Source organism: Leucoraja erinacea, chromosome 20 (assembly GCF_028641065.1).
Source record: "Leucoraja erinacea ecotype New England chromosome 20, Leri_hhj_1, whole genome shotgun sequence".
Taxonomy (NCBI): domain Eukaryota; kingdom Metazoa; phylum Chordata; class Chondrichthyes; order Rajiformes; family Rajidae; genus Leucoraja; species Leucoraja erinaceus.
The window spans coordinates 18,087,310-18,112,967 of NC_073396.1; the positions used below are offsets into that span (position 1 = coordinate 18,087,310).

At 44.2% G+C, this 25,658-nt stretch overlaps 1 protein-coding gene across 2 annotated transcripts in view; it reads left to right on the forward strand.

Moving 5' to 3' along the window:
• Positions 1 to 25,658, forward strand: part of LOC129706860 (protein kinase C beta type) — a 139,152-nt gene that overhangs the window by 50,440 nt on the left and 63,054 nt on the right. For both annotated transcript variants that reach the window (XM_055651441.1, XM_055651439.1), the window contains exon 3: positions 14,013 to 14,095. In XM_055651441.1, coding sequence (XP_055507416.1) covers positions 14,013 to 14,095 — 83 coding nt within the window. The remainder of the gene's footprint in view (positions 1 to 14,012; positions 14,096 to 25,658) is intronic.

The following is a 25,658-nucleotide window of genomic DNA, read 5'->3' on the forward strand; positions in this document are numbered from 1 at the left end:
AACGAAATGTCACCTCCTGAAGGAGATTTCTATATAAATATTTGATTCTAAAGATGATAGTAGATTTTAATTTAACTTCATTACTCGACTGTTATAATCAGGAGAAGCTCTTAAATATTTGCTCTCCCTTGCACCCATGTTACAGGAACGATGTAGTCTATTGGAGCAGCTGATCAACTGAATGCCTCTCTATTTGACTTTGGTCAATTGGTTCTGCCTATTGCTTCAGCAAAGTGAATTGGAAGAGATGCTGAAAGGAATGGGACACTGATGATCTGTCTCACCTGTCTTATGATGTAAAGAACTTGAGTGAGAGCCATGAAGTTATGGAATTCCATACAGCACAAAAACAGGCCCTTTGGCTCACCGTGTCTGTACTGACCATTAAAACACCCATTTACACAAATTCTATGGTTATTCATTTTTTGAAAACTTCTTCCCACATTTTTATTTACTCCCTCCAGATTCTAACACTCACTTACGCTAGGGGCAATTTACATTACCTTGACCTGGGTGGAAAATGGTGCACCCAGAGGAAACCTCCTTTTCACAGGGATAATATGACATAACGTGACTCCATACAAAAAGAACCCAAGGTCAGGATTGAATCTGGGTCTCAGGAATGCGTAAAAGTGAGCATTTTGACAAATTTGCTGCCTAAAATGAAATGTGTATGTGTCTTTGAGTTAACTTTGTTCTACATATTTTTCAAACATGAGTAGTAATTAGAAGCAGCCCATTTCTCGATGAAGAAAGGCAAGCTGGTACTGAGTATATGTAATGGTGCATTACATTGCTGCCGATGAGATCTTTCCCTGTGCAAGTTCATTCTTGCAGTGCCTCAATGATATCCGTGATGTGTTGCACAAGTTGAGATGTCCTGACTGTGAAATGAACAGAGATCCATTCTTGCAGTTTATATTTTATAGAGAATGGACAAAGTCTGTCTCTGAGTGGTTTTAGAATTAGCAACACCTGGAATGGAACAGGAACAGGGGGTGAGATGTGAGAGAGAAAGACACAAAATGCTGAAGTAACTCAGCGGGACAGGCAGCATCTCTGGAGAAAAGGAATGAGTGACTTTTAGGGCCGGGACCCTTCTTCAGACTGTGAGAGGGTCAGTTTGCCCCTTTCCTTCACTTAGCGATCTTAATTGTTTTGCACCCTTCCCGTCTCTGAAATGTTTCTTTGCAGCTTCAGTTTTGAGTGAAATGACTTAGCTTAAACACTGTTAATCACTGTTCCAGTTCAAGCGGAGGAATGAGACAAAAACAGCACAGGAATTGGACAAATAAGATAGGAAGCCGATTTTCCAGGTCAGTGAAGTTTGTTGATACAAGAGATTGCAAATGCTGGAATCTGGAGCAAGAAAACAAACTGCTGGAGGCACTCGGCAGGTCGAGCAGCATCTGTGAAGAGAAAGTAATGGTTGGCGTTTTAGGCTGAGACCATCATCAGGAATTTAATTGAATGTTGTTGCTGGGCATTTGATTGGCAGCTGGAGTGTTGGTTGTAGGAGGTGTGAAATTGTATCTGCATGTTTGCGTGACTGGAATTGTATCTGTTTCTCAACCTGTGGAGTGCATACCCTGTAACCCTACACCTTTTTGTTTACATTTCAACATTCTTTCCACAGACCATTCTTACAGTTCTCTGTTCCAGCAAGTAGTCAAGTGTTTTCATTTAGTATATTGTTAATCAAGCTACTCAGTGGCACTTGAACTTATTTATTTTTTGGAATGACACTGAATACTGTTAAAGGGAATGGTCACTTCCCAAACTAAAACGTGCCTGAACTCACTTGATGGTGAATGAGGAATTAGCAGTTGTGGTCCATGTTAGTACCAGTAAATCAGAGAGGAGGAGGGATGAGATCATTGCCACACGAGAAAGAAGTTCAAAAAAACAGGACCTCAAAGTTAGTAATCTCAGCATTTCTCCCAGTGCCATGTTTGGGCAGAGGAGATCCACGAGTGGTGGGGCTATATAGTCCAGAAGAAAGGGTTTAGCGTTTTGAGAATTTAGGACAGATTGTGGGGCAGGGAGGAGCAAAACAAATGAGACGGATCACACCGTGGTGACATGAGGGGGATTAGATGGTGCATTTTGGGAGGGTTTTTAACTAGCTTGGAAGGCAAATGGGAACAAGAGAAGAGCTGGGATGGAGAAAAACAAAGCTGGAAGTACGGTTGAATTGTCAAAAGCCAAATAAACAGGCAACTGAAACAAAGGTCACATTCAATGGGATCAAACTACTGCTGTCGATCTGTGTCTATCTTCGGTATATACCAGCATCCACAGTTACTTTCCACACGTACATGTCCAAATGTCCTTTTAAATGTTGTTGTAGTACACACAGTCCCTCAACTACCTCTTCTGATAGATAGATAGATAGCCTTTTATTGTCTTAAAGAAGGCATATTCCAAATGCCTTCTTTACCACCCTATCTGCCCGTGATGCCACTTTCAGAAAACAATGCACCTGTACAAATTTCTAAGGAAGTAAATGCATTAATAAACTTTCTTTGTGATTGCATCAATGTGCTGGGCAGCTATTTCCAAATACCTTCCACTCTGTATGAAAAAGTTGCCCCTCAGGTTCCTGTTAAATCTTTCCCCTCTGGCTGTAGAGTTCCTGCCTCACAGCACCAGAGACCTGTGTCAGATTCTGACCTTTGTGCTGTGTATGCACGTTCTCCCTGTGAACACGTGGGTTTTCACTGTGTGCTCTGGTTTCCTCCCACATCCAGGTTTGTAGGCTAATTGGCTTCTGTAAAAATTGTCCCTCGTGTGTAGGTTAGAATTAGTGTGTGGGTGGGCAGAGTGGGCTTGGTAGGCCGATGGGTCTTGGTAACATCCTGGTAAATCTTCTCTGTACCCTTTACAGGTTAACAACATCCTTCCTATGTAAAAATGTAACATAACAACCCAAGTTCTATACTCGATACAGTAACTGATGAAAGGCAATATTCCAAATGCCTTCTTTACCACCCTATCTACCCGTGATGCCACTTTCAGAAAACGATGTACCTATACAAATTTCTAAGGAAGTAAATGCATTAATAAACTTTCGTTGTGATTGCATCAATGTGCTGGGCCCAGGAAAGATCTTCAGAGATCTACATTCCAAGGAAGGTTGAAGCTGTTGACTCTCTCCATCGCTACACAATCATCGATGAAGGCAGAATCTTCGGCTCTCCCTTCTTGGCCAACGCAATCCCATTCTGCGACCAAGATTGTTGTACTGACACCATTCAATCACATATTAATTCTCCCTCCTGTACTCTAACTTGTCATTACCAGTTATTCATCCAAAAACTGTGATATTGTTGGCGAATTTAATGATGTGATTGGAAGTGTGACTGGCTACACGGTCATGGGTATGGAGTGAGTTGAGCAGGGGACTGAGCCCACAGCCTTGAGATGCTCCTGCGGTGATGGTTATTGCGGAGGAAGCATTGTTACTGATTCATACTGATTGTGGTCTACCAATGAAGAAATCGAACATCCAATTACATAGAAATGTGCAGAGATCAATTTCTCCGAGTCTAAGACTGTGCCTGCATATACGGAAATGGGCCAAATGCAGGAAAATAAGACAAGTCCAGAATGCCAACTTCATCTGTTTGGACAATTTGGGCCAAACGACCTGATTCTATGCTACTGTATATAACTGCATAGAATCTGTGACAGGTGTCAGGGGTTATGGGGAGAAGACAGGAGAGTGGGCCTTCTCTTTAGGAGGGAGAGACAGATTAGCCATGATTGAATGGCGGAATAACCTTGATGGGCCGAATGGCTTAAATCCGCTCCTATCACAATACCTTATCACTAATTAAAGTGCCAGTTTAATTAATCCTTGCCTTGGTGTCCCCCATGTGACTGGAAACAACTTGTACAGGCATTTCAACACTATGACATTTACAAACCTGAGTTTCGTCCCACCCATTTAATCACTGTATGGACATTGTTGCCACTAAGACTCCTGCAACCATCTCAGCAGTCAGCTCAGATCTCCCACTGAATTGACAGTGTCGAGAAAGCGAGTCCACTTTTTAAAGAGAGTCCACATCTAATTTCCTCCCTCTTTCTTTGAAGGTCTTTGCATTTAAACCTGCCTTTGAGACTTGCTGTGGTGTAATTTCTGTAGCTTTCTAAACTTTAAATGAGTTCAAAGCTCAATTGCTATATGGCATACACTTTTTTTAAATTTCCAACTCATTGTTTGAAGTCTCGCTAATCCCTGCCCCATCAATACTGAATGGATTCATGAATAATTAAACCCTGAACACACCTTGAAAAGTATGCGGTGTAAACAAGTCATGTGATGGGGCTTAATATTGCCATTCCCATCTTCTACTCTTGCAACTTCAGCTTCGTGTATTCAGCCTAATTGACGGCTTCACAATGAGAGTGGGCTCACATTGTCACAGCAGGTTTGCTGCAGTGGCAACTGATTGTAATCAATCCTCTCCAGATATTACATGCCGTTCCTTCCTATCCCAACCATGGCAGAAACGTCAGTCTAATCTTTCAAGAGAGAAAATTAGTCATCAGCAGTTGTCCAAGGTGATTAGCATACTGCAATTACAAATCAGATCTGCATCTCCTCATTAATATCAGCCAGATTAAAGCCACTTTACTGATCCTGCACCCAAAGCTCTGTCCCATCCATGCACCTCTCTCTTGCTCAGGATTACGAGCTATTGACAGAGTCACGGGTAATGAGTCTGCTGAGGCGATTGGCAGCGTAGAGCCAAACCTCCAAAGTCTGAGATTAAGCACTATTGAAGAGTTTGTGAAGATATTAATTTCAAACAAACCATATTGAGAGTAACTAAATTAGACTACACAGAACTGCAGATGCAGAAACCTTGAGCAAAACCACAAAGGTGCTGGGAGAACTCAACAGGTCAGGCAGCATGTGAGAAGGGAATGGCTAGGTGATGTTTCAGGTCAGGAAGGGACCCGACTCAAAACTCTGCCTATCCAGTCCTTCATCAGATGCTGCCTGACCCACTGATTTCCTCCAGCATTTTGTGTAGAGCACAGATGATCCAGATGGAGATGTACCAGTTTACACTGAGAATTTGACAAATGAACATTGATTAAATGTAATTTGGGTGCTTTATTTCCATCAGTATCTCTACCATGCATGGATGTAGCTTTGATTCACCATCTTGTTCTGGCTAAGCATCTTCGGGTGAGAGTTTGGTGTGTGTTTCACAACTCTACATGTACAGTCAGCACTGTAGAGTTAGAAAGTTGTTCCGTGTCCGCCCTGAATCTCCCATGTACATTATCTGGTGGGCACAGAAAACTCAGTGTGTATAATCTACAGTTGTGTGTAACATGACTGTTCTACAACATTATTTGCTTTTTTCTTTCATGGACAATGACTATTGCAAAAAAAAATCCAAATCCCACTGTCAGGTGCATAGCTCTATAATCGTCTTCATTGTCTGTGTATTCATCATTATCTCATGCTATAATCTGCCCTGCATCTTCCTGTCATTGTCCTGCCAGCTCTTTCATTTCCTCTTAATTTTGCCCACTGCCGCATTACATTTTAACAAAGGGCAAGAACGGTTCAGGTGACCTGAGGAAGCAGCTGTTCCTGAATCCGGTGGTGTGTGCTTTCAAGCTTTTGTGTCTTCTGCCCGATGGGAGAGGAGAGAGAAGGAATGAACTGGGATGAAAATGGTCCTTGATTATGTTGACTGCTTTTCAGAGGTTGCATGTAAATGGAGTCTATGGTAAGGAAGCTGGGCTGTGTGAAGGACTGGGCGACATTCATAACTCTGTGATTTATTGGTTTCTTGGGCAGAACTGTGCTAAATCAAGCTATGATGCATCCCAATATGTTGCTTTCTACAGACCATCTGTAAAAGTTGGCGAGTGTTGTTCGAAACATGCTGAACTTTCTTAGTATTCGGAGGAATTAGAAGAAGTGTGTAAGAAAGAACTGGCAGATGCTGGTTTAAATTGAATGTAGACACAAAATGCTGGAGTAACTCAAGACCCTTCTTCAGTTGAGGACTGAAGAAGGGTCTTGACCCAAAACGTCGCCCATTCCTTCTCTCCAGAGATGCTGCCTCACCCGCTGAGTTACTCCAGCATTTTGTGTCTATCGAGGAATTAGAAGTGTTTTCTTGGCTGCAGTTTCAATGTGGTTGTTCCAAGATAAATTGTTGGTGATATCTATGCAGAGGATTTTTGAAGCTCTTCATAAGTCAGAGCAACAGATTGAGGTCAATCAGCCCATTGAGTTTACTCCGCCATTCAATGGTGGCTGAACTATCTTTCCCTCTCAATCCCATTCGCCTGCCTTCTCCCCGTAACCTTTGACATTCTTGCTAATCAAGAACTTGTCAAACTATGCTTTAAAAATGCCCAAATAGTTGATGTCCACAGCTGTCTGTGGCAATGTAATCCACAGATTTACCACCCTCTGGCTCGAGCAATTCCTCATCATAGAAACATAGAAACCTAGAAAATAGGTGCAGGAGTAGGCCATTCGGCCCTTCGAGCCTGCACCGCCATTCAATATGATCATGGCTGATCATCCAACTCAGTATCCTCTGTATCATCATCTCCTTTCTAAAGGTAGGTCCTTTAATTCTGAGGCTGTGCCCTCTGGTCCTAGACACTCCCACTAGTGGAAGCATCCTCTCCACATCCTCTCTATCCAGGCCTTTCATTGTTCAGTAAGTTTCATTGAAGTCCCCTCTAATCCTTCCAAACACTAGCCCGTGCCGGCCAGAGCTGTCTTTATATGTTAATTCAATCATCCCCAGATCATTCTCGTGAACACTGAACACTGTCCAATGCCAGCACGTTGCTCCTCAGATATGGGGACCAAACCTGCTCACAATACTCTGAAGAATAGTCTGAAGCAGGGTCTACCCGAAACGTCACCCATTCCTTGTATCCAAAGATGCTGCCTGTCACGCTGAGTTACTCCAGCATTTTGTGCCTATTTTTGATGTAAACCAGCATTAAATGCAGTCTGACCAGTGCCTTATAATGTCTCAGTATTACATCCCGGCTTTAATATTATAGTTCTCTCAAAATGAATGCTCACATTACATTTGTCTTCCTTACTTCAACTTGCAAATTAACCCTTTGGGAATCCCGCACTAGCACTTCCAAGTCCCTTTGCAACTCCAATTTCTTAATCCTCTCCCTATTTAAAAATTAATGTACGCCTCTATTCCTACTACCGACGTGCATGACCGCACACTTTACTATGCCGTATTCCATCTGCCACTACTTTGCCTACTCTCCCAACTTGTCCAAGTCCTTCTGCAGACTCCCTGCTTCCTCTACGCTACCTGCACCTCCACCTATCTTCGTACCATCTACAAAACCATCAATACCATCATAAGAAGGGTCTCGACCCGAAACGTCACCTATTAATTTTCTCCAGAAATGTTGCCTGACCCGCTGAGATAATCCAGCATTTTGTGTCTAATTCTTTAATCCAGATTTGTCACACAAGACCTCCCCTTTACAAAACCATACTGACTTTGGCCTATTTTATCATGTGCTTCTAAGTACTCAGAAACCTCATCATCCATAATGGACTCTGTAACCTTAATGACTCCTAAAGTCAGGCTTACTGGCCAATAGTTTCCCCTCTTTTGCCTTGCTCCCTTCCTGAACATTGAAGTAACGTTTGTGGTTTCCAGTCCTCTGGGACCACTCCTGACTCTGGTGATTCATGAAAGATTAATATTAATGCCTCCACAATTTCTAAAGCTGCCTCTGTGATGTTGTCCATCTAGTCCCAGTGGTTTATCCACCTTAAGACCTTTTAGCTTTCTAAGGACCTTCTCCTTAGTAAAAACAACTCCACTAACTTCTGTCCGAAGAAATTCTGGCATGTTGCTGGTGTCTTCCATTGTGAAGACTGACGCAAAAATCTTATTCAATTCATCTGCCATTTCTAAGTTCCTCATTACTATTTCTCCAGCGTCATGTCCAGCAGTCGAATATCCACTTGACTTTCTTTTACTCTATATACAGTACATATGAAGAAACTTTTGTATTATTGGCTAGCTTACCTCATATTTTATCTTTTCTCATCTTATTATCTTTTTAGTTGCCTTCTGTTGGTTTTTAAAAGCTTCCCAATCCTCTAGTATCACACAAATCTTTGCAATATTATACACATTCTCTTTTACTTTTATGTTGTCTTTGACTTCCTTTGTCAGCCATGGTCATCTCATTTTCCCTTTAAAATCTTTCTTCCTCTTTGGGATGAAAAAATCCTGCGTCTTCCAAACTATTCCATGTAGCTCCTCCATTGCTGCTCCACCATAATTCCTGCTAGGGTCCCTTTCCAATTAACTTTAGCCAGCTCCTCCTTCATGCCTCTGTAGCTATCTTTACTCAACATTAATACCGAGTCAATCTGCAGGTTGAATTTTATCATATTCCGGCCACTGCCCCTTTGTGGTTCCTTTTCTTTATGTCCCCTAATCAAATCTGGTTCGTTACACACCACCAAATTCAAGTCAACTACAAACTGCTCTAAGTCTTGTAGGCACTCTACAAATTGCTTCTCTTGGAATCCAGTGCAAATCTGATTTTCCCAGTCAACCTGCATATTGAAATCCCTAATGACCACTGTAATGTTGCTTATCTTACATGCTGATAGTATCTCCTAATGTAATTTGTACCCTACATCCATTATCATATCTACGTCATTTGCGCTTACGTGCATAATGACTTCGGCTGCTCCCCCTCCTCCTCGAGAATCTTCTGCAGCTGCTCCGAGACATCCTGGACCCTGGCACCAGACCATCCTGGAGACCCGTTTGTTGCCACAGAATCCCCGTTTGTCTGTCTCCCTGACTATAGAGTTTCTTACCACTATCGTTCTGCCTGACCTCACCCTACCCAGCTGTGCTTCAGGGCCAGGCCTATTGCCACAATCCTGGCTGCCGCAGCTCTCCCCTAAATGGTCACCCCCCTCAACAGTATCCAAAGTGGTGTACCTGTTTTTTCAGGGGAATGGCCACAGAGGATTCCTGAACTCTCTTCTTGCTCCATTTCCTGGCGGTCACCCATTGATTCTCTGTCTGCACCTTAGGTATAACCATCTCTCAATAACTCCATTCTATGACTTCCTCACTCTCCCGGATGAGCCTGAGGTCATCCAGCTGCCGCTCCACTTCCCTAATGCGATCTTTACGGAGCTGAAAACGGATGCACCGCCTGCAGATGCAGTCCTCGGTGGCACTGGATGTCTTCCTGAGTTCCCACAGGTCAGGAACGCCATTATACTAGCTTCCATCCCACCTTACCAGGACCAAGTTGCGCTCTGAAACAAACAGAAATTGACAGAACAAATCTTATCCTGCATTCACCCTTGATGGAGCCTTCTCACAATGAAGCCCCTTGAGCCAAAGCCGCAATGTTCCACTCTCACTCTGTCCCACTCCCACTGTGACCACTCTCACTATGGATGCTTCACTTAGGCTTACTCTTGACTATCTTTACTTTGCCACCATTGATACTGATTGGAACATGTACACCGCTTCGCTTCCTGAAGACAGAAACTAGCTCCTTTCTCGTGCTGACATAAGGGTAGGGTCATTGTCCTGACACCATGTTACTTAAGCTCTCTCACTCCTTCCTATACTCTGTCTCACCATTGTTCAAAATTCAACTCCCTACTGCGGTGTTATGTGCAAACTTGTAAGTAGATGTGCCAACAGAGAACATTACAGCTTGCGCTAGGCAAGATGAGCCTCTGTATGCAAACCAACCTGTATATGCGGAAGGCAGTTCATGAGCGAGCAGCAGGAAGTATCCAGTTATGGACATGCAGCAAGTTAGCATCCTCTCCGCCCCTTGTTGTGTGCCTGTAAATTATTCTGGTTTCTGTACTCATCTTTAGTCATCATTCTCATTTCCATGCTGCAGTTATTTTTCAATTTCAACCGTATCAATTCGGACATCACAATCAGCATTTGTGAAATCATACGCAGGATATACTCTGTTGCTAGGCATACCAAGACTAGAGCCAGAGAGGCAACAGTCAAGAGTGTTTCATTGTCATATGCACTGGCAATGGAACAATGACATTCTTACTTGCTGCAGCTTAACAGGCCATGTTTCCAACATGATCTTTGTGTAAGCTCTTAAAAATTTGCCTTGTGGACTGTGCAGTGCTGCTGCTCATTGTAAACTCCACCACCCTGTCAGCCTTCATTATGTTGGGTTATGTGGAAATCTTGAAAAAAACAGGCACTTTCCTTGACTTGAATGCTACCTTTGAAGTGACCATTGCAATGCTTTGTGTGCGCTTATTGACAGAGAAATGCACCTCTTGTGTCCTCTTTCAAATGGACTCCTTTGCAACATATGATTCAGATTCTTCAGATTCAATCTTTATTGTCATTGTGCAGTGTACAGTACAGAGACAACGCAATGCAGTTGGCATCTCACCCAGAAGAGCGAACATAGAATAATGGACAGCAGAATATATATATGTACATACATTAGTGCAATTTTTCTGGGGGAAGGAGTGTCCGGGGGGGGTGACTGGCAATCACCAAGGTGTAGAGTTAAGTTGTGTGACAGCCGCAGGGAAGAAGCTGTTCCTGAACCTGCTGGTCCGGCAACAGAGAGACCTGTAGTGCTTCCCGGATGGGAGGAGGGTAAACAGTCTATGGCTGGGGTGAGAGCAGTTCTTGACGATGCTGCGCGCCCTCCGCAGACATCGCTTGCTCTGGACAGACTCGGTGCCGTGGTGACCTGGCTATTGAATTATGGGATTAATAATCCAGAGGCCTGCACTATCAATCGAGAAATATACATTTACATCATAGCAACTTTAAATTCAGTTTAGAACCTAGTTCAATCAGTAATTTTAATACAGTAAACCTTCGTTTTAACAGACCCCTTGATAATAGATTTTGTTTATAGCAGATTGACCAACTGATGGCTGCCCGTGCCACCTCAAGCTTAGACCACTTCCAGGCAGCAACTGCTGCCACTGCCGACCCTCACCTGCACTCTGGCAACCCATGGGCCGTTTCTTGCCCCTCCCCCAGCTGTCAACAGGCCTGGTCCATCAACACATCTGGACTCTAGGCCTAGTTCCAGACCGAGAGTCTGAAGAATGGTCTCAACCCAAAACATTGCCTATTCATGTTTTCCAGCGATGCTGCCTGACCTGCTATTCCAGCACTTTGTGTCCTTTTGTGTATTAACCAGCATTTGCTGCTGTTTGTTCTACTACTCGTACAATCCCTTAGTTCGATATTCCTATGGTCCATATCCATAATAACACGGGTTTACTGTGATGATGATTTAAAAACTATCGAAATGTTGCATTAGATTCAGTGATGTCCTTCAGGTGAATAAATCTGCCATCCTCACTTGGTCTGAGCTAGTAGCCAGAGAATCCTCTTAAAATGGCAGCATCACCCTCTTAAGAAGCAATCGAGGGAGGACAATAAATGCTGGCCTTGCTCCTGACCCACTGATCATAAAAGTGTTGAAATGAATAATACGGAGATGTGGCTACATAATTGGTAATGAGTTTCCATGGTCTGGCTGGATGAAGACATTGAATATAATCCTCCATAAAATTGATGTGTGGCTGATCAAATCAGAGAATCACATAGAAACATAGAAAATAGGTGCAGGAGTAGGCCATTCGGCCCTTCGAGCCTGCACCGCCATTCAATATGATCATGGCTGATCATCCAACTCGGTATCCTGTACCTGCCTTCTCTCCATACCCCCTGATCCCTTTAGCCACAAGGGCCACATCTAACTCCCTCTTAACTACAGCCAATGAATTGACCTCAACTACCTACATGATTTTTAGGAGTCCATCTGCAGAGGACATTGCAATGAAAGACATTTTAATAGAAAGGTAGAATGAGACCTGGTGTGACCTGAGACCTAGAGGCATTGACGTGACTGAATTGTTGATATCAATCCTGGCCATCCGCATAAACTGTGCGGTGGATAGGGTTTAAATTAAATAGTGGGATGGTGGGTGGGCTCAACAAATTGAAAATGAATGGATAGGATAGTAAGTTTGAAAAGGGATAAGAATCTAAGGTCAGACAAAATGGGGACCAATTTGAGAATACTGAACAGGTACTAAACTGAGCAGGTACTGAACATGGACAGGTTGGGAGAGTGAGCAATGAAGTGGCGGATGGAATACTGTGTTTCAACCAGTGCCGTCATGCACTTTGGTAGTAGGAATAAAGTTGAAGCCTATTTTCTAAATGGGAAGAGGATTCAGAAATCAGAAGTGCAGCAGGACTTGGGAGCGCTGGTGCAGGATTCCAAAAAAGTTAATTTGTGCGTTGAATCGGTAGTAAGGAAGACAAATGCAATGTTAGCATTCCTTTCAAGAGGACTAGATAATAAAAGCAGGGATGTAATAATGAGGCTTCATCGGGCACTGATCAAAAACAACATTTGTTGTACAGTAAGCAGTTTTGGGCCCCATATCGGAGGAGGAATGTGCTACGGTGGAGAGGGTCAAGAGGAGGTTTAAGGGAATAATCCTGGGGATGATTGGGTTAACGTATGTTTAGAATGTGATGGTATTGGGCCTGTACTCGTTGGAGTTTAGAAGGATTTGGGCTTGGATATAGTGACTGTAGAGAGAATGTTTCCACTGGTGGGAAAGTCTAGGACCAGAGGGCACAGCCTCAGAATAGAAGGGTGTAGGTTTAGAAAGGAGATGAGGAGGAATTTATTTAGCCAGAGGCTGATTAATCTGTGGAATTCATTGCCACAGATGGCTGTGGAGGCCAAATCTTTGGGTATTTTTAAAGCAGGGATTGATAGGTTTTTGGTTAGTAAGGGTGTCAAAGGTTACGGAGTGGCAATAGACAATAGGTGCAGGAGTGGGCCATTCGGCCCTTCGAGCCAGCACTGCCATTTAATGTGATCATGGCTGATCATCCCCAATCAGTACCCCGTTCCTGCCTTCTCCCCATATTTCCTGACTCCGCTATCTTTAAGAGCCCTATCTAGCCCTAGTAAAAGGCAGGAGAATGGGATTGAGAGGGAACAATAGATCAGCCATGATTGAATGACGGAGTAGACTCGATGGTGTGAATGGCCTAATTCTGGACCTCTTGCCTTACTTCCCTTTGTAATCCTCCTGAGGTAATTCCTGAGGCTCACTGAGTAACTAAGGCCCAAGTTGATGGGTTCTGGGCTCCAGCCTCAGCAGTGGCTCGGACCCCATGGCATCTTGGTCCCTGTGGGTGGTTACAGGATTGCAGATTATTCTCTGGTGGATCCAGCTGCCATTACAGATGCATCCTCACTTGGAAATGCATTCCTGCTGCTCAAACTCCCACCCAGCATTAGGGAAGTAGATGGTGGCTGAATCGTAGCCTGTGCTGAAGCAACACAGGCGACAAATGCTCCCTTCATGGCAACACCCAACTCACAGCCATTCACTGCTAATGAAGCGGCTGGTAATCACCAGCGTTTGCTTGATATGTGGCACCAGCATCAGTCCGTGGCTGCTATCGAACGGATGGCAGGTGCAGTCATGATTTCAGTGTGACCAATGGTAGTCCTCACAAAGTATTATTTCCAAAGTATTATTTTCTTAACATGTGCAGCCCATTCTGTGATTACGAAAAGCTAAGTTATATTAGTTTTGAGGTGTGTTGTATTTCTCAACACCTGCATTTCTCAATCATGGTATTTTTCCGCCTGCTCTCGTTAATGAGGGTGCGGATTCACTTCCATCTTTCCATATAGGTCAGTCCTAACGTAGTTTACATTATTCTCAGACTGGCCAAGTCCCAGTGTGACAGTCTGCTCCATGCAGTCACTCCACATGACTTCATTCATATGTTTGTTTTGACACAGATGTGTTGACTGTTCTGCATTTGCTGACTGTTAGTTTGGCGTTCTAATTGTTCTGATTGTTTGATGCATATCAGTTAGTTGATGTATTCCAATTGGTGTTTGATTTGACGTCTTATGATCTGTGTTCTCATTTACAGTTTGCTCCTTCGTCGTCCACAAGCGGTGCCATGAGTTTGTCACCTTCTCCTGCCCAGGTGCGGACACAGGCCCTGCCTCTGAGGTAAGGTTCCAAGTGCATTCAGATGTGAGTGGGTTTGTGATGTTATAAAGGTTGGACTGTGGCTTGTTGGGCAGAGGAAGAACATTGATGGGCATAATGCAGGGGACTGAAACAATTGGGCAGTTTCAGAGGATGGAGATTGATGGATAAAGTGCAGAGGATGAACATTAATGGGCAGCGTGCATGAGGGGGGACATAGATGGGCAGGGTGGGGAGGTGGATATAGATGGGCAGGGTCGGGAGGACGGAGACTAGTAGGTGGGGAGCTGAGAATGAAGATTGCTGAGCAGAGTGCAAAGGACGGAGGCCAGTGGGTAGTGTGGAAAGTTTATCTTAGTTTAGTTTAGTTTAGAGATACAGCGTGGAAACAGGCTCTCTGGCCCTCCGATTAATGCACCAACCGGAGATCCTTGCACATTAACACTACCCTACACACGCTTAGGACAATTTTACATTTATACCAAGCCAATTAACTTACAAACCTGAACCGCAACGTTGATGACCAGAACGACGACCAAAGACCACCTGGTAGGCCCGACTCTCCCCACAGGCCTCTCAGGGGACTGCGGTGAAGCCGGGCGGCAAGGCCTGTCTGGGCCGAAGGAGCCTCAGCGGTGGCGGTGGTGGGAGCCTAGGCGGCGGCGGCGGCAGTGGGAGACTTTGCAGCGGGTGCCACGGTAGAGGCGGGAGACTCAGTGGCAACGTGGGCCTCAGCTCAGTGGGGCTTCACAGTCGATGAGGGGGAGGGGAAGACAATGGTGTCCCTATGTGGGGGGATCACTGTGAAGAACAATGGAGGACCCGGCGTGGGAGGCCTGCCATGAGGAACGGTGTAAAAACCATGGGGGGGGGGCACTCTAGTTTAGAATCCTCTGCCCAGTCTGTGTTTGTTTGTTTGTTTGTTCATTTGTACCGGTGAAGGGGCAGTACACACAGCAGCCAGCCCACAGTCGCTTGCCTCTTTCATTTTGTTTTCACTTTTAATTTCAAGTTTTTGCGTACCTTGCGTGTCGTGACTGTCGGCAAACCAATTTCCCTCCGGCGATGAATAAAGTTTTATCATATATTATCGTTTTTGGAGTGTGGGAGGAAAGCGAAGAACTCAGACAAAGCCCATTCAGGTCACGGGGAGAACGCACAAACTCCGTACAGACAAGCACCCACCGTCAGAATCGAACCCGGGTCCCTGGCGCTGTAAGGCAGTAGCTCTACCGCTACGCCACCATGCTGCCCCAAAGGATGGAGACGAGTGGACTGTGTCCAGAGAATGAACAGTCTGTGGGCAGTCTGACGGGGACAGAGACTAGTGGATAGACTCCTGAGGCAGAGGCTGATGGTGGGTCGGTGTTCAGTGGATAGACAGTGAGGGGGAAAAGTGGGGAGGAAGTGAGGGAATATGAGTGATTGTGGGGGTATGATTGGGTGGTCACAGAGGCCACCTTGTCACTTGCTGCTGATCAATCTGCTGATGTCGACTGTAAGTGCATTGGAACTAACTGACGATAAGCGGTGAAAGTAGGAGCTTGCAGGTGTGGTTAACATCCTAGTGGTGTGATGGGAAAGTTGATGAAGATTGTCACAGGCAGGCATCCAGTGCTGAATGAAGACAAGTTCTGATTTGTGACATTAACAACCTGTTTAAACAATCTGCAGATGCTGTAAATCTAAAATAAAAAGAGAAATACCAGAAATTCATCAGGTCAGGCAGCATCTGTGGAGAGAGTCTTCTGACAAAGAGACTTTGATCTGAAACAGCAACTCTCCCTCTGCAGATGTTAGCTGGCCTGCTGAATGGTTCCAGCATTACACAGGCTACAAGCCTAAAGTTACCAGTCAATGTAGTATGAACACATTTACATCACCCAATTTAGCACAAATAATTTTAACCTCCGTTAAATGAACACATTGATCCAACTTGTAGAAACATTTGTCTCTGCTTCCACCTTCAATGCATTTTGCTCCATTTCATTGTGAACAAGGAAGTGTTGGCTGCAAATTGCTTCATTTTCACAAACAATCATTATCACTAAAATTAGCAACTGATTAAAATCTTTACCAAAGATAGACACAAAAAGCTGGAGTAACTCAGCGGGACAGGCTGCATTTCTGGAGAGAAGGAACGGGTGATGTTTTGGGTCGAGACCCTTCTTCAGACTGGTTAGAGATAAGGGAAATGAGAGATTACACAGAGGGGGAGCAGCGAGAGAGGATGTTGACGACCTTGAGGTTTTGTATGTCTACTTTGAAGAAGCTCTCCTCCTCTCTCCAACGAGAGTTCTGCAACATCCTCTCTCGATGCTCGGGGGCCTTGGGTCTTCCGTTGATGAGACGATCTTGACTCCCGTAGCCAGCAGTGTTTGGGTCCTCCACGTCGGGGCGATCAGCTACCGCATCAGGGGGATGTCAGTTCCCCCTCCAGGCGATCGGACCCCAGGTCGGGGCTTGCCGAACCTCTGCATCGTTGGAGCTCCCGACTTGGCCTCTCCCGAGATTGTGAGCTCGCGATGCAAAGTCCGCAGGCAAGGGATCAGCTTCGATGTCAAGTCCACGCCTCCAGCTTCACGATGTTAGGCCGCAGAGCGACCGGAGATACGATCCTGAAAACAATTGCATCTCCGGCAGAGTAAGCTTGAAAAAAAAGTTTCCCCCGACCCCCTCCCCCTCCCCCCACATAAAACAAACTGGAGAACATTTACACAAACTTTTTAAATGCACTAAAAATAACAAAAAAAAGACGAAAAAACAGGCAGACTGTTGGCGGGACTGCCAATCGTGCGGCGTCCCTGGTGGTGAGACCTCTTTCAATGATTCAAATGAAAATGTATAAGGCACGATTGGTAAGTTTGCAGATGACACTATAGTGATCTGGTGGCAAGTAACCTGAGGAAAGGTTAATGGAGTTTAATGCAGATAAGTGCAAGGTGTTGCATTTTTGGAAGGCAAACCAAGGCATGACCTTCACAGTGAATGGCAGAGCTTTGGGGAGTGCAGGCAGCATCTGTCGAGGGGAAATGGACAGATGACATTTCAGGTCAGGACATTCAGTTATCTCTCTCTTGTGGCTAACATTTTCACAAGTGGGAAATATAATTGATGGTTGGGAGTGCAGGCTAACATGCAGTAAAGTAATCTGTACACAGCATATACCACTTGCAATGGACTGCCTAAACGATGCCTGTAGACTTTTAACTACTGCTGAATCCTGATGCAAGTTCATAACTTCATAGGTTATAGAAGCAGAATTAGGCCATTTGGCCCATCAAGTCTACTCCGCCATTCAATCATGGCTGATCTATCTTTCCCTCTGAATCCCATTCTCCTGCCTTCTCCCCATAATCCTTGACGCCCATACCTATCAACTATCTGTCAATCTCTGCCTTAAAAATACCCAATGACTTGACCGCCACAGCCATCTGTGGCAATGAATTCCGCAGATTCACCATCCTCTGACTAAATAAATTTCTCCTCAGACTCTCCCATTAGTGGAACCATTCTCTTCACATTCACTCTATCCAGGCCATTCACTATTCGGTAAGTTTTAACGAGACCCCCCCCCCATTCCCTGTGTCGGTAGCACCAACGAACAGGGAACAAAAGCGCTGTGGTCTTTGTCAGTGATAATGAGGAACAGCGCTCAGTCCATAAAACCACCTTGACTTTCTGGTTCTGATGAAAGCTCATTGACCTGGACTATTTACCATGGGAAATTTTCAGCACTAAAAGAGGCCATTCAGCCCATCATATCCATGCTAGTGTCCATGCCAGCTTTCAGCTGCAGTCCCCATTTGCAGCTCTGCAACTATTCATTGTACCGTTTGGTTGTGGAGAGGTCTTCTGTCTCTCTCACTCCCTCAGGCTGTGATTCCAGATCCTCACCATCTCTGGGGGTAAGACATTAGTTCATCTCCCCTCTAATTGTTCTATAATTACTTTAATTCCTGGCTACGACCCTTTTGCTAAGGGGCAAGGGTGTTTCCTGGGCACCCTATCTAAACCCCCAGCCGTTTGCAGTCCAACAATCATGTACAGCTTCCAGCTTGGATCAGGATAACATGCGCCTCTCCTCCCACGGAGAACGCCTACAGTTTATTTTTATTATTTCCATCCTGTGAGTGCTTGTTTAAAGGAATTAATTGGATAATTGATACTGGCCCACATATTGTGTTCTTTGGGTGTCATCTGTTATATATTCACTTTTCATTAATTTTGGCTTTTCTGGTCCCACTCCCACTGGAGCTCTCTGCAGAAAACAAACTGGTGAAGGAACTGAGCACGTCAGGCAGCATCTGTCGAGAGAAATGGACAGATGACATTTCAGGTCAGGACATTCAGTTATCTCTCTCTTGTGGCTAACATTTTCACAAGTGGGAAATATAATTGATGGTTGGGAGTGCAGGCTAACATGCAGTAAAGTCATCTGTACACAGCATATACCACTTGCAAAGGACTGCCTAAACGATGCGTGTAGACTTTTAATTACTGCTGAATCCTGATGCAAGTTCATGACTTCATAGGTTATAGAAGCAGAATTAGGCCATTTGGCCCATCAAGTCTACTCCGCCTTGCTAATCTCTCTTTCTCCTTTCTCCCAATAACCCCTGACACCCGTACTAATCAAGAATCTGTCTATCTTTGCCTTCAAAATATTAATTGACGGTCTCCACAGCAGTCTGTGGGAATGAATTCCACAGATTCACCACTCTCAGACCAAAGAAATTCCTCCTCATCTTCTTTCTAACGGTACATTCATTTAGTTTGAGGCTATGGCCTCTGTTCCTAGACTCTCCCATTAGTGGAAACATCCTCTTCAGATCCATTCAATCCAGGCCTTTCATTATTCGGTAAGTTTCAGTGAGTTCCGCCCTCATCCTCCTAAACTCCTGTGCGTAGAGTTCCAGTGCTGTCAAATGCTCATCATTAGTTAACCCAATCATTCCTGGGATAATTCTCGTAAACCTGCTCTGGTCCCTCTCTAATGCCAGCACATCCTCAGATATGGGGCCCAAAACTCCTCACAATTGTCCAAATGCCTTATAAAGCAAGAACTGATCCTGTGATGGATCCAGCAATTTCACACGTAATGATGAATTGGGATGCATTTGGCCTCTCAAAAGAGGCTAGGCAACTTGGGTCTGTATTCCTCGAGGTTTAGAAGAAAGATGGGTGATTTTATTTAAACATATAATGTGGCTTGAACAAGGTAGATGTTGGAATATATTCACAAGGGTCAGAACTATGAGCAAGGGGACATTGCTGCAAAATAAGATGCTTGTGTTTTAAAACTGAGGTGGGTAAAAATGTCATCTGTGGAGGCTTGATCATTAGAAATATTTACGGTGAAAATGGGTAAATATTTGAAAGATTGAGGGTTATGGGAAACTGGTATAGAAGACTATTTGAGGCCAGTGTAGGTCAGGCATGATCACAGTGAATGGGGGGGGGGACCTTCTGCCCTACTCCTTCTCCTGTTTTCTATGTTCTTGCTTATCTTACCTCTTCTCTTGAATCCACAGTAACCCAGTTCTGGCTGACTCAGTACTCCCTCTCTCTCCAGTCTTCATTCTGACACTCTTGCTTCCTCTGATTAATCTTCTTGATGCTCAGATGATCACTTGTGCTGTTACTATGCTGACAGCAGTATCACTGCCTGCAATGCTGTTACTACTGTACTCTCTTGGCCACAACTTGTGGTGTGACACAGTCGTACATATTCCCTGTCGAACACGGTGAAAGGTGGTTTTAGTTGTGGAGGATCAGGTCCCTCACACACCCGGTTCTTACAATTCCTCCTTCTTTACTAATTCTAGTACCCGTGCTGTTTGTTCTCAGGCTGCGTATCGCAGTTGTACCCATGAAACCAGCAACCCATTGTTCAACATTATAATTCTGGTAGTTATTTTCCGTGAAAAGTTAATTTCTGTTCATTCAGGTCTGTCACAAGTTATAGATGTTGAAGAGATTGAAATAAACAATTTATATATAAAACATTGAACATGGAAGGATTGGAACGCAGAATATTTATTCAAATATGAAATAAACAACCTGCTGGAGGAACTCAATGTGACTGGCTGCATCTCGGAGAGCAATGGACAGATGACATGTTAGGTCTGGACCTTTATTTAGATTCTGCACACAGGGGCTGGTCTGTTGACCTATAGGAAATACACAAGTGAACAGGCAGGTGAAACAAGTAATCAGGAGACCAAAAGGAACATTGGCCTTCAAGGCTGGGGCCTTTAGACAAGGGGTAGACTGGACATTAGTGAGAGCACCAGGAGAACACTCATATGACTATACGCCTCAGAGGCAGTTCAGACATAGTCTGATACCTGGTTGAAATGATTATTTTACAATAATTGAGCTAATTGGGGCTTCATTCTTTGGGATATGATGTTGACTTTCCGGAGTGGGACATATCTAAAATATGGGTTACAGGCAGCCCTACGATAAGGGGTGTTGTGTTCCAAGAAATATAGCCATATAACCATATAACCATATAACAATTACAGCACGGAAACAGGCCATCTCGGCCCTACAAGTCCGTGCCGAACAAATTTTTTTTTCCCCTTAGTCCCACCTGCCTGTATTCATACCATAACCCTCCATTCCCTTCTCATCCATATGCCTATCCAATTTATTTTCAAATGATACCAATGAACCTGCCTCCACCACTTCCACTGGAAGCTCATTCCACACCCCTACCACCCTCTGAGTAAAGAAGTTCCCCTCATATTACCCCTAAACTTCTGTCCCTTAATTCTGAAGTCATCTCCTCTTGTTTGAATCTTCCCTATTCTCAAAGGGAAAAGCTTGTCCACATCAACTCGGTCTATCCCTCTCATCATTTTAAAGACCTCTATCAGGTCCCCCCTTAACCTTCTGCGCTCCAGAGAATAAAGACCTAACTTATTCAACCTATCTCTGTAACTTAGTTGTTGAAACCCAGGCAACATTCTAGCAAATCTCCTCTGTACTCTCTCTATTTTGTTGACATCCTTCCTATAATTGGGCGACCAAAATTGTACACCATACTCCAGATTTGGTCTCACCAATGCCTTGTACAATTTTCTCAGACAATGCCTTGAAATGCAGCCCATATCATGATTTTCCATAACACAAAGCCACATTACTTACATATGCAGCTAGAAACACGAGTTGAGAAAACAACTGTGTTTACTTCTTTACTTTTCTTAATGTTTGAAAGACGGAGGAATCGAGGGATATGGTAACTGGCGAACAGAAGAGGAGCTGAGACCAGTTTAGATCAGCCATGATCACATTGAATGGTGAGGTGGGCTCATGGGGCCTGATGTCCTACTACTGCCCCAATAATTTTGTGTTCTTGTACAATTTTATTCTGTGGAATCTCTTTTAGTTCAGTTCGGTTTAGTTTATTGTCACATGTACCGAGTTACAGTGAAAAGGTGTTGTTGCTTTTCACTGTGCCTCACTCAGCACACGTGACAATAAACTGAAACTGAAAGTGATTCTGCAGAATAACATTGTACAAGAACACACAAAAAATAATAATACTTGAAGGATTCATACTTACTATAAATTCTTGATTTATGTATTCTTATAGTCCTTGACAGAATCCCTTGTATTTAATCTCTTGAATATTGTGGTCCCTCAAATAGAAAATCCAGCATACATTTGCTTTTCAATTACTTTGTGCAACTCTCAGTGATGTTTTAATGATTATACATACCACAAATTTTCAAGTTACAGAGGATTACCACAGTATGTAGCTTTTCACTGTTGGGAAAATGCTGTATTCTGTGAGGTAACAGTCCAGATTGGATCAGTTCTGTGCATTGAAATCAGTTTCCTCATTTACCAAATTATTCAGTCTGTTACTCTTTATAATTTCCTGTTTCCATCTATATTGCTTAAACTCTCATGCCACTGTCAAGGAATCATAGATTAGTTCTAGCACAAAGTGGCTCTTCGGCCCATTGTCTCTGCACTGGTCTCTATTAGGTCAGCACTCCAGGCCCACCTGGTGGGCCACTCTTCACAGCCTTCGTGTGTACATAGCCTTTGATCCACTCTTTGCTTCCTGTCTGCCAACCAGTTCTCTATCCATGTCAATACCCTACCCCCAATACCATATGCTATAATTTTGCACACTAATCTCTTGTGTGGGATCTTGTCAAAGGCTTTTTGAAAGTCCAGATACACCACATTCACTGGCTCTCCCTTATCCATTCTACTTGTTACATCCTCAAAAAATTCCAAACGATTAGTAAAGCATGATTTCCCCTTCATATATCCATGCTGACTTTGTCTGATCCCATCACTGCTTTCCAAATGCATCTTTAACATCTTTAATAATCAACGCCAGCATCTTCCCCACTACCGATGTAAGGCTAACTGGTCTATAATTTCCAGTTAGCCCTCCCTCCTTTCTTAAAACATGGAGTTTCATTGGCTAACCTCCAGTCCACAGGAACTGATCCAGACTCGAGAGAACATTGGAAAATGATCACCACTGCATCCACGATTTCTAGGGCCACCTCTTTGAGTACTCTGGGATGCCGACTATCAGGCCCTGGGGATTTAGCTGCCTTCAGTCCCACCAGTTTACCTAACACCATTTTATGATTAATGTGGATTCCCTTCAGTTCCTCCTTCCCAATAGATCCTCGGTCCCCTAGTATTTCCGGGAGATTGGTTGTGTCTTCATAGTGAAGGCACAACCATATTTGTTTAACTGTTTTCCCATTTCCTTGTTTTCCATTATAAATTCATCTGTCTCTAACTGTAAGGGAACTACTTTCATCTTCACTAATCTTTTCCTTTTTACATACCTATAGAAACTTTTAGTCAGTTTTTATATTCCCTGCAAGCTTTCTTTCATGCTCTTTTAACCCCCTCTTAATTAAACCCTTTGTCCTCCTCTGTTGAGTTCTAAATTTCTCCCAGTCCTCTGGTTTGCCGCGTCTTCTGGCCAATTTATATGCCTCTTCCTTGGCTTTAACACTATCCTTGACTTCCCTCGTCAGCCACGGTTGAGCCATCTTCCCAGTTTGTTTTTTTCGCCAGACATGGATGAACAATTTCTGGAGTTCATCCATGCGGTCTTTAAATCTTCGCTATTGCATTTCTACTGTCAACCCTTTAGGTATAATTTGCCGGTCTATCTTAGCCAGTTTCCATCACATACCTTCAAAGTCTCTTTTATTCAAGTTCAGGACCCGGATTAATTGTGTCACTTTCCATTCTAATGCAGAATTCCACCATATTATGGTCACTGTTACCCAAGGGGCTTTGCACAACAAGATCGCTAACTTATCCTTCCTCATTACACAATACCCAGTCTAGGATGACCTGCTCTCTAGTCGGTTCCTCTACATATTGGTTTGAAAACCCATCCCGTATACATTCCAGGAAATCCTCCTCCTCAGCACTGTTACCAATTTGGTTGGCCCAATCTATATGTAGACTCCACACAGCATTGGTCTCTTTATTAGCAAAATATTAACGTATGGAAGCTGTTGGAATAAAGTGTTGTAAGCAGCCACCTGGAATGGGATGTTGCCCCATGAAGAATAGTTGGATAGGCCAGCCTTGCATCTGCTAGAATGTGGAAGAGTGAGCGGAGATTTGAACACAATTCCTAGATGAGTTGGTCAAAAGGACTTGTTTCTGTGCTATATGACTCTAAATGTCAAAAAGACGAGGTGAGACTTAGCCATATCTGAACAGTATTTGAGGCCAAAGAAAGCAAAGGATGGGTTGGGTGGCAACTGGGCAGAAGTACTGTGGACTGAACAGAGGTGTTTTGTGAAGCATCTGTGCAGAAAGTACCCTGTGTACCCTGTGTCCCTGCCTCACATTTTGAACATTTGGGGTAACCTGTGATGGCAGAGTGTTCCTCTGGAGTGGGTGTGGACCTCGCTCACCCAGGCGGGAACTTAAACAGGACCTTGGATACAAGATAATGTTGCCCTGGTGTTGCAGGCAGCTGAAACCGCGAGGCTTCTGACGAAAGTGAACTTTGTTCGTTTCGGTTCCTGCGACCAATTAACATTGCGACATTGGCAGAGAGTGCACACTGATTAAGACAGGTGCTGTTGTAACATAATGATTTCATGAGCTAAAAAAGAAAAACTCGGGAGAGGGAGATGCAAATGCAGGTTTAAAATTAGTATTGTTGTCCTGTGTGTGATTCTGTGAAACTGCAGGATAATTGCTTTTCACTGCTGGTTTCGCGTGTCTGTGATGAGCAGCAGCAGTTTGCAGGTATTAAAAATAGTCACCATTCGTGGAGAGCACAAGAGCTGCTTCGGTTAGGAATAGCTGAATGAAAAGCAGGATTAGGACAGTGTCGAGATTGACCGAAGAAAATTAAAAGTTGAAGCAGACGCTGGTGCAGACAGAGAATGGCACATGGGTTCTTGATGGCACCATCGCACTGACTGATCCCATTTCTGTGCCATTTATTTATTACATTTTATTAATTTAACATAGTGTGGGCATCAAATGTATTGCCTATCCTAAATTACCCTTGAGAGCAAAGTGGGGCTATCTGAAAGCACTGCACTGCGGTCATTCTGGGGAAGGAACCAAAAGTTGGTTGAAGTCGTCTAGGATGTTGCCTCAGCACCACAGAGGACTAATGACATCTTTTGACATGAACGCTGGGGGAGGGGTTTTAGAGGGACACCGGCTGTGACTCCTGTGCTGCCACATGGTACAGGTGATGGCTTAGGAGATGTGAAAGAGCGATTGTGGTGGAAATCGTACAAACAACAGGAGAGACTATGTCGCAGAAAGGGACTCAAAGAGTAAGAACTTGAATAAGCATCAGTATAGATTCCTGTTGAGGATTAACCCTACCTCTGATGGTTAAAGTATCACCATCTCTGTCCACAATTCTTCCAAAAGAAACAGCAAGTCTCAGGATCCTCAGTGAATTTGTTAAGTAGACAGGAGCTGTCATTATGGTGCATCCGTCCTTCCTCTCAAGCTCTGCAAATGTTCCCTCATTAAAGAGATGACAGCAGGTTTCTCAGGCTGATTATCAAAGACTCCCACAGCCCAGAGCTGGAGCAGAACCAAGAGCTTCATGTAATATTTAAAGTACAGCTTGCAACACACAATCTGAGCTGGAAGCACAGTGTTTACCCACGCTCCTTCCTGATCTTCCACCACCGCTCCACTTATCACACACCCACGCTGCACACAGACTCTGCCTTTGAATTGCAGGCTGTGAGTGCCGAGAGATGGTTTGAAAGCTTCAAGGAAGCCTGGGAATGGGGTTTCACCCTGTGCTGCACTAGACATGCTGTCAATAACACTGACAGCCAGTCACATCCCTGAAAGTGTCATGAATCTGGGCAGAATGTATTTGTAGTGTGCTCATCCAGAACCGTGCAGTACAATAGGGCCCACATTCCAGTGACGTCCATCTGATGAGACTGGTGGGATGTGGCTGCCCGCAGCCCTCTTATTCAGGAGTGAGAATCATCACAGTGGAGATGAGACTAAAATCCAGTTTCAGGTAACCCTCACCCCCAGTGATCCGGCCCCACTCCCACTGGTCCACGCAGATTCTCTC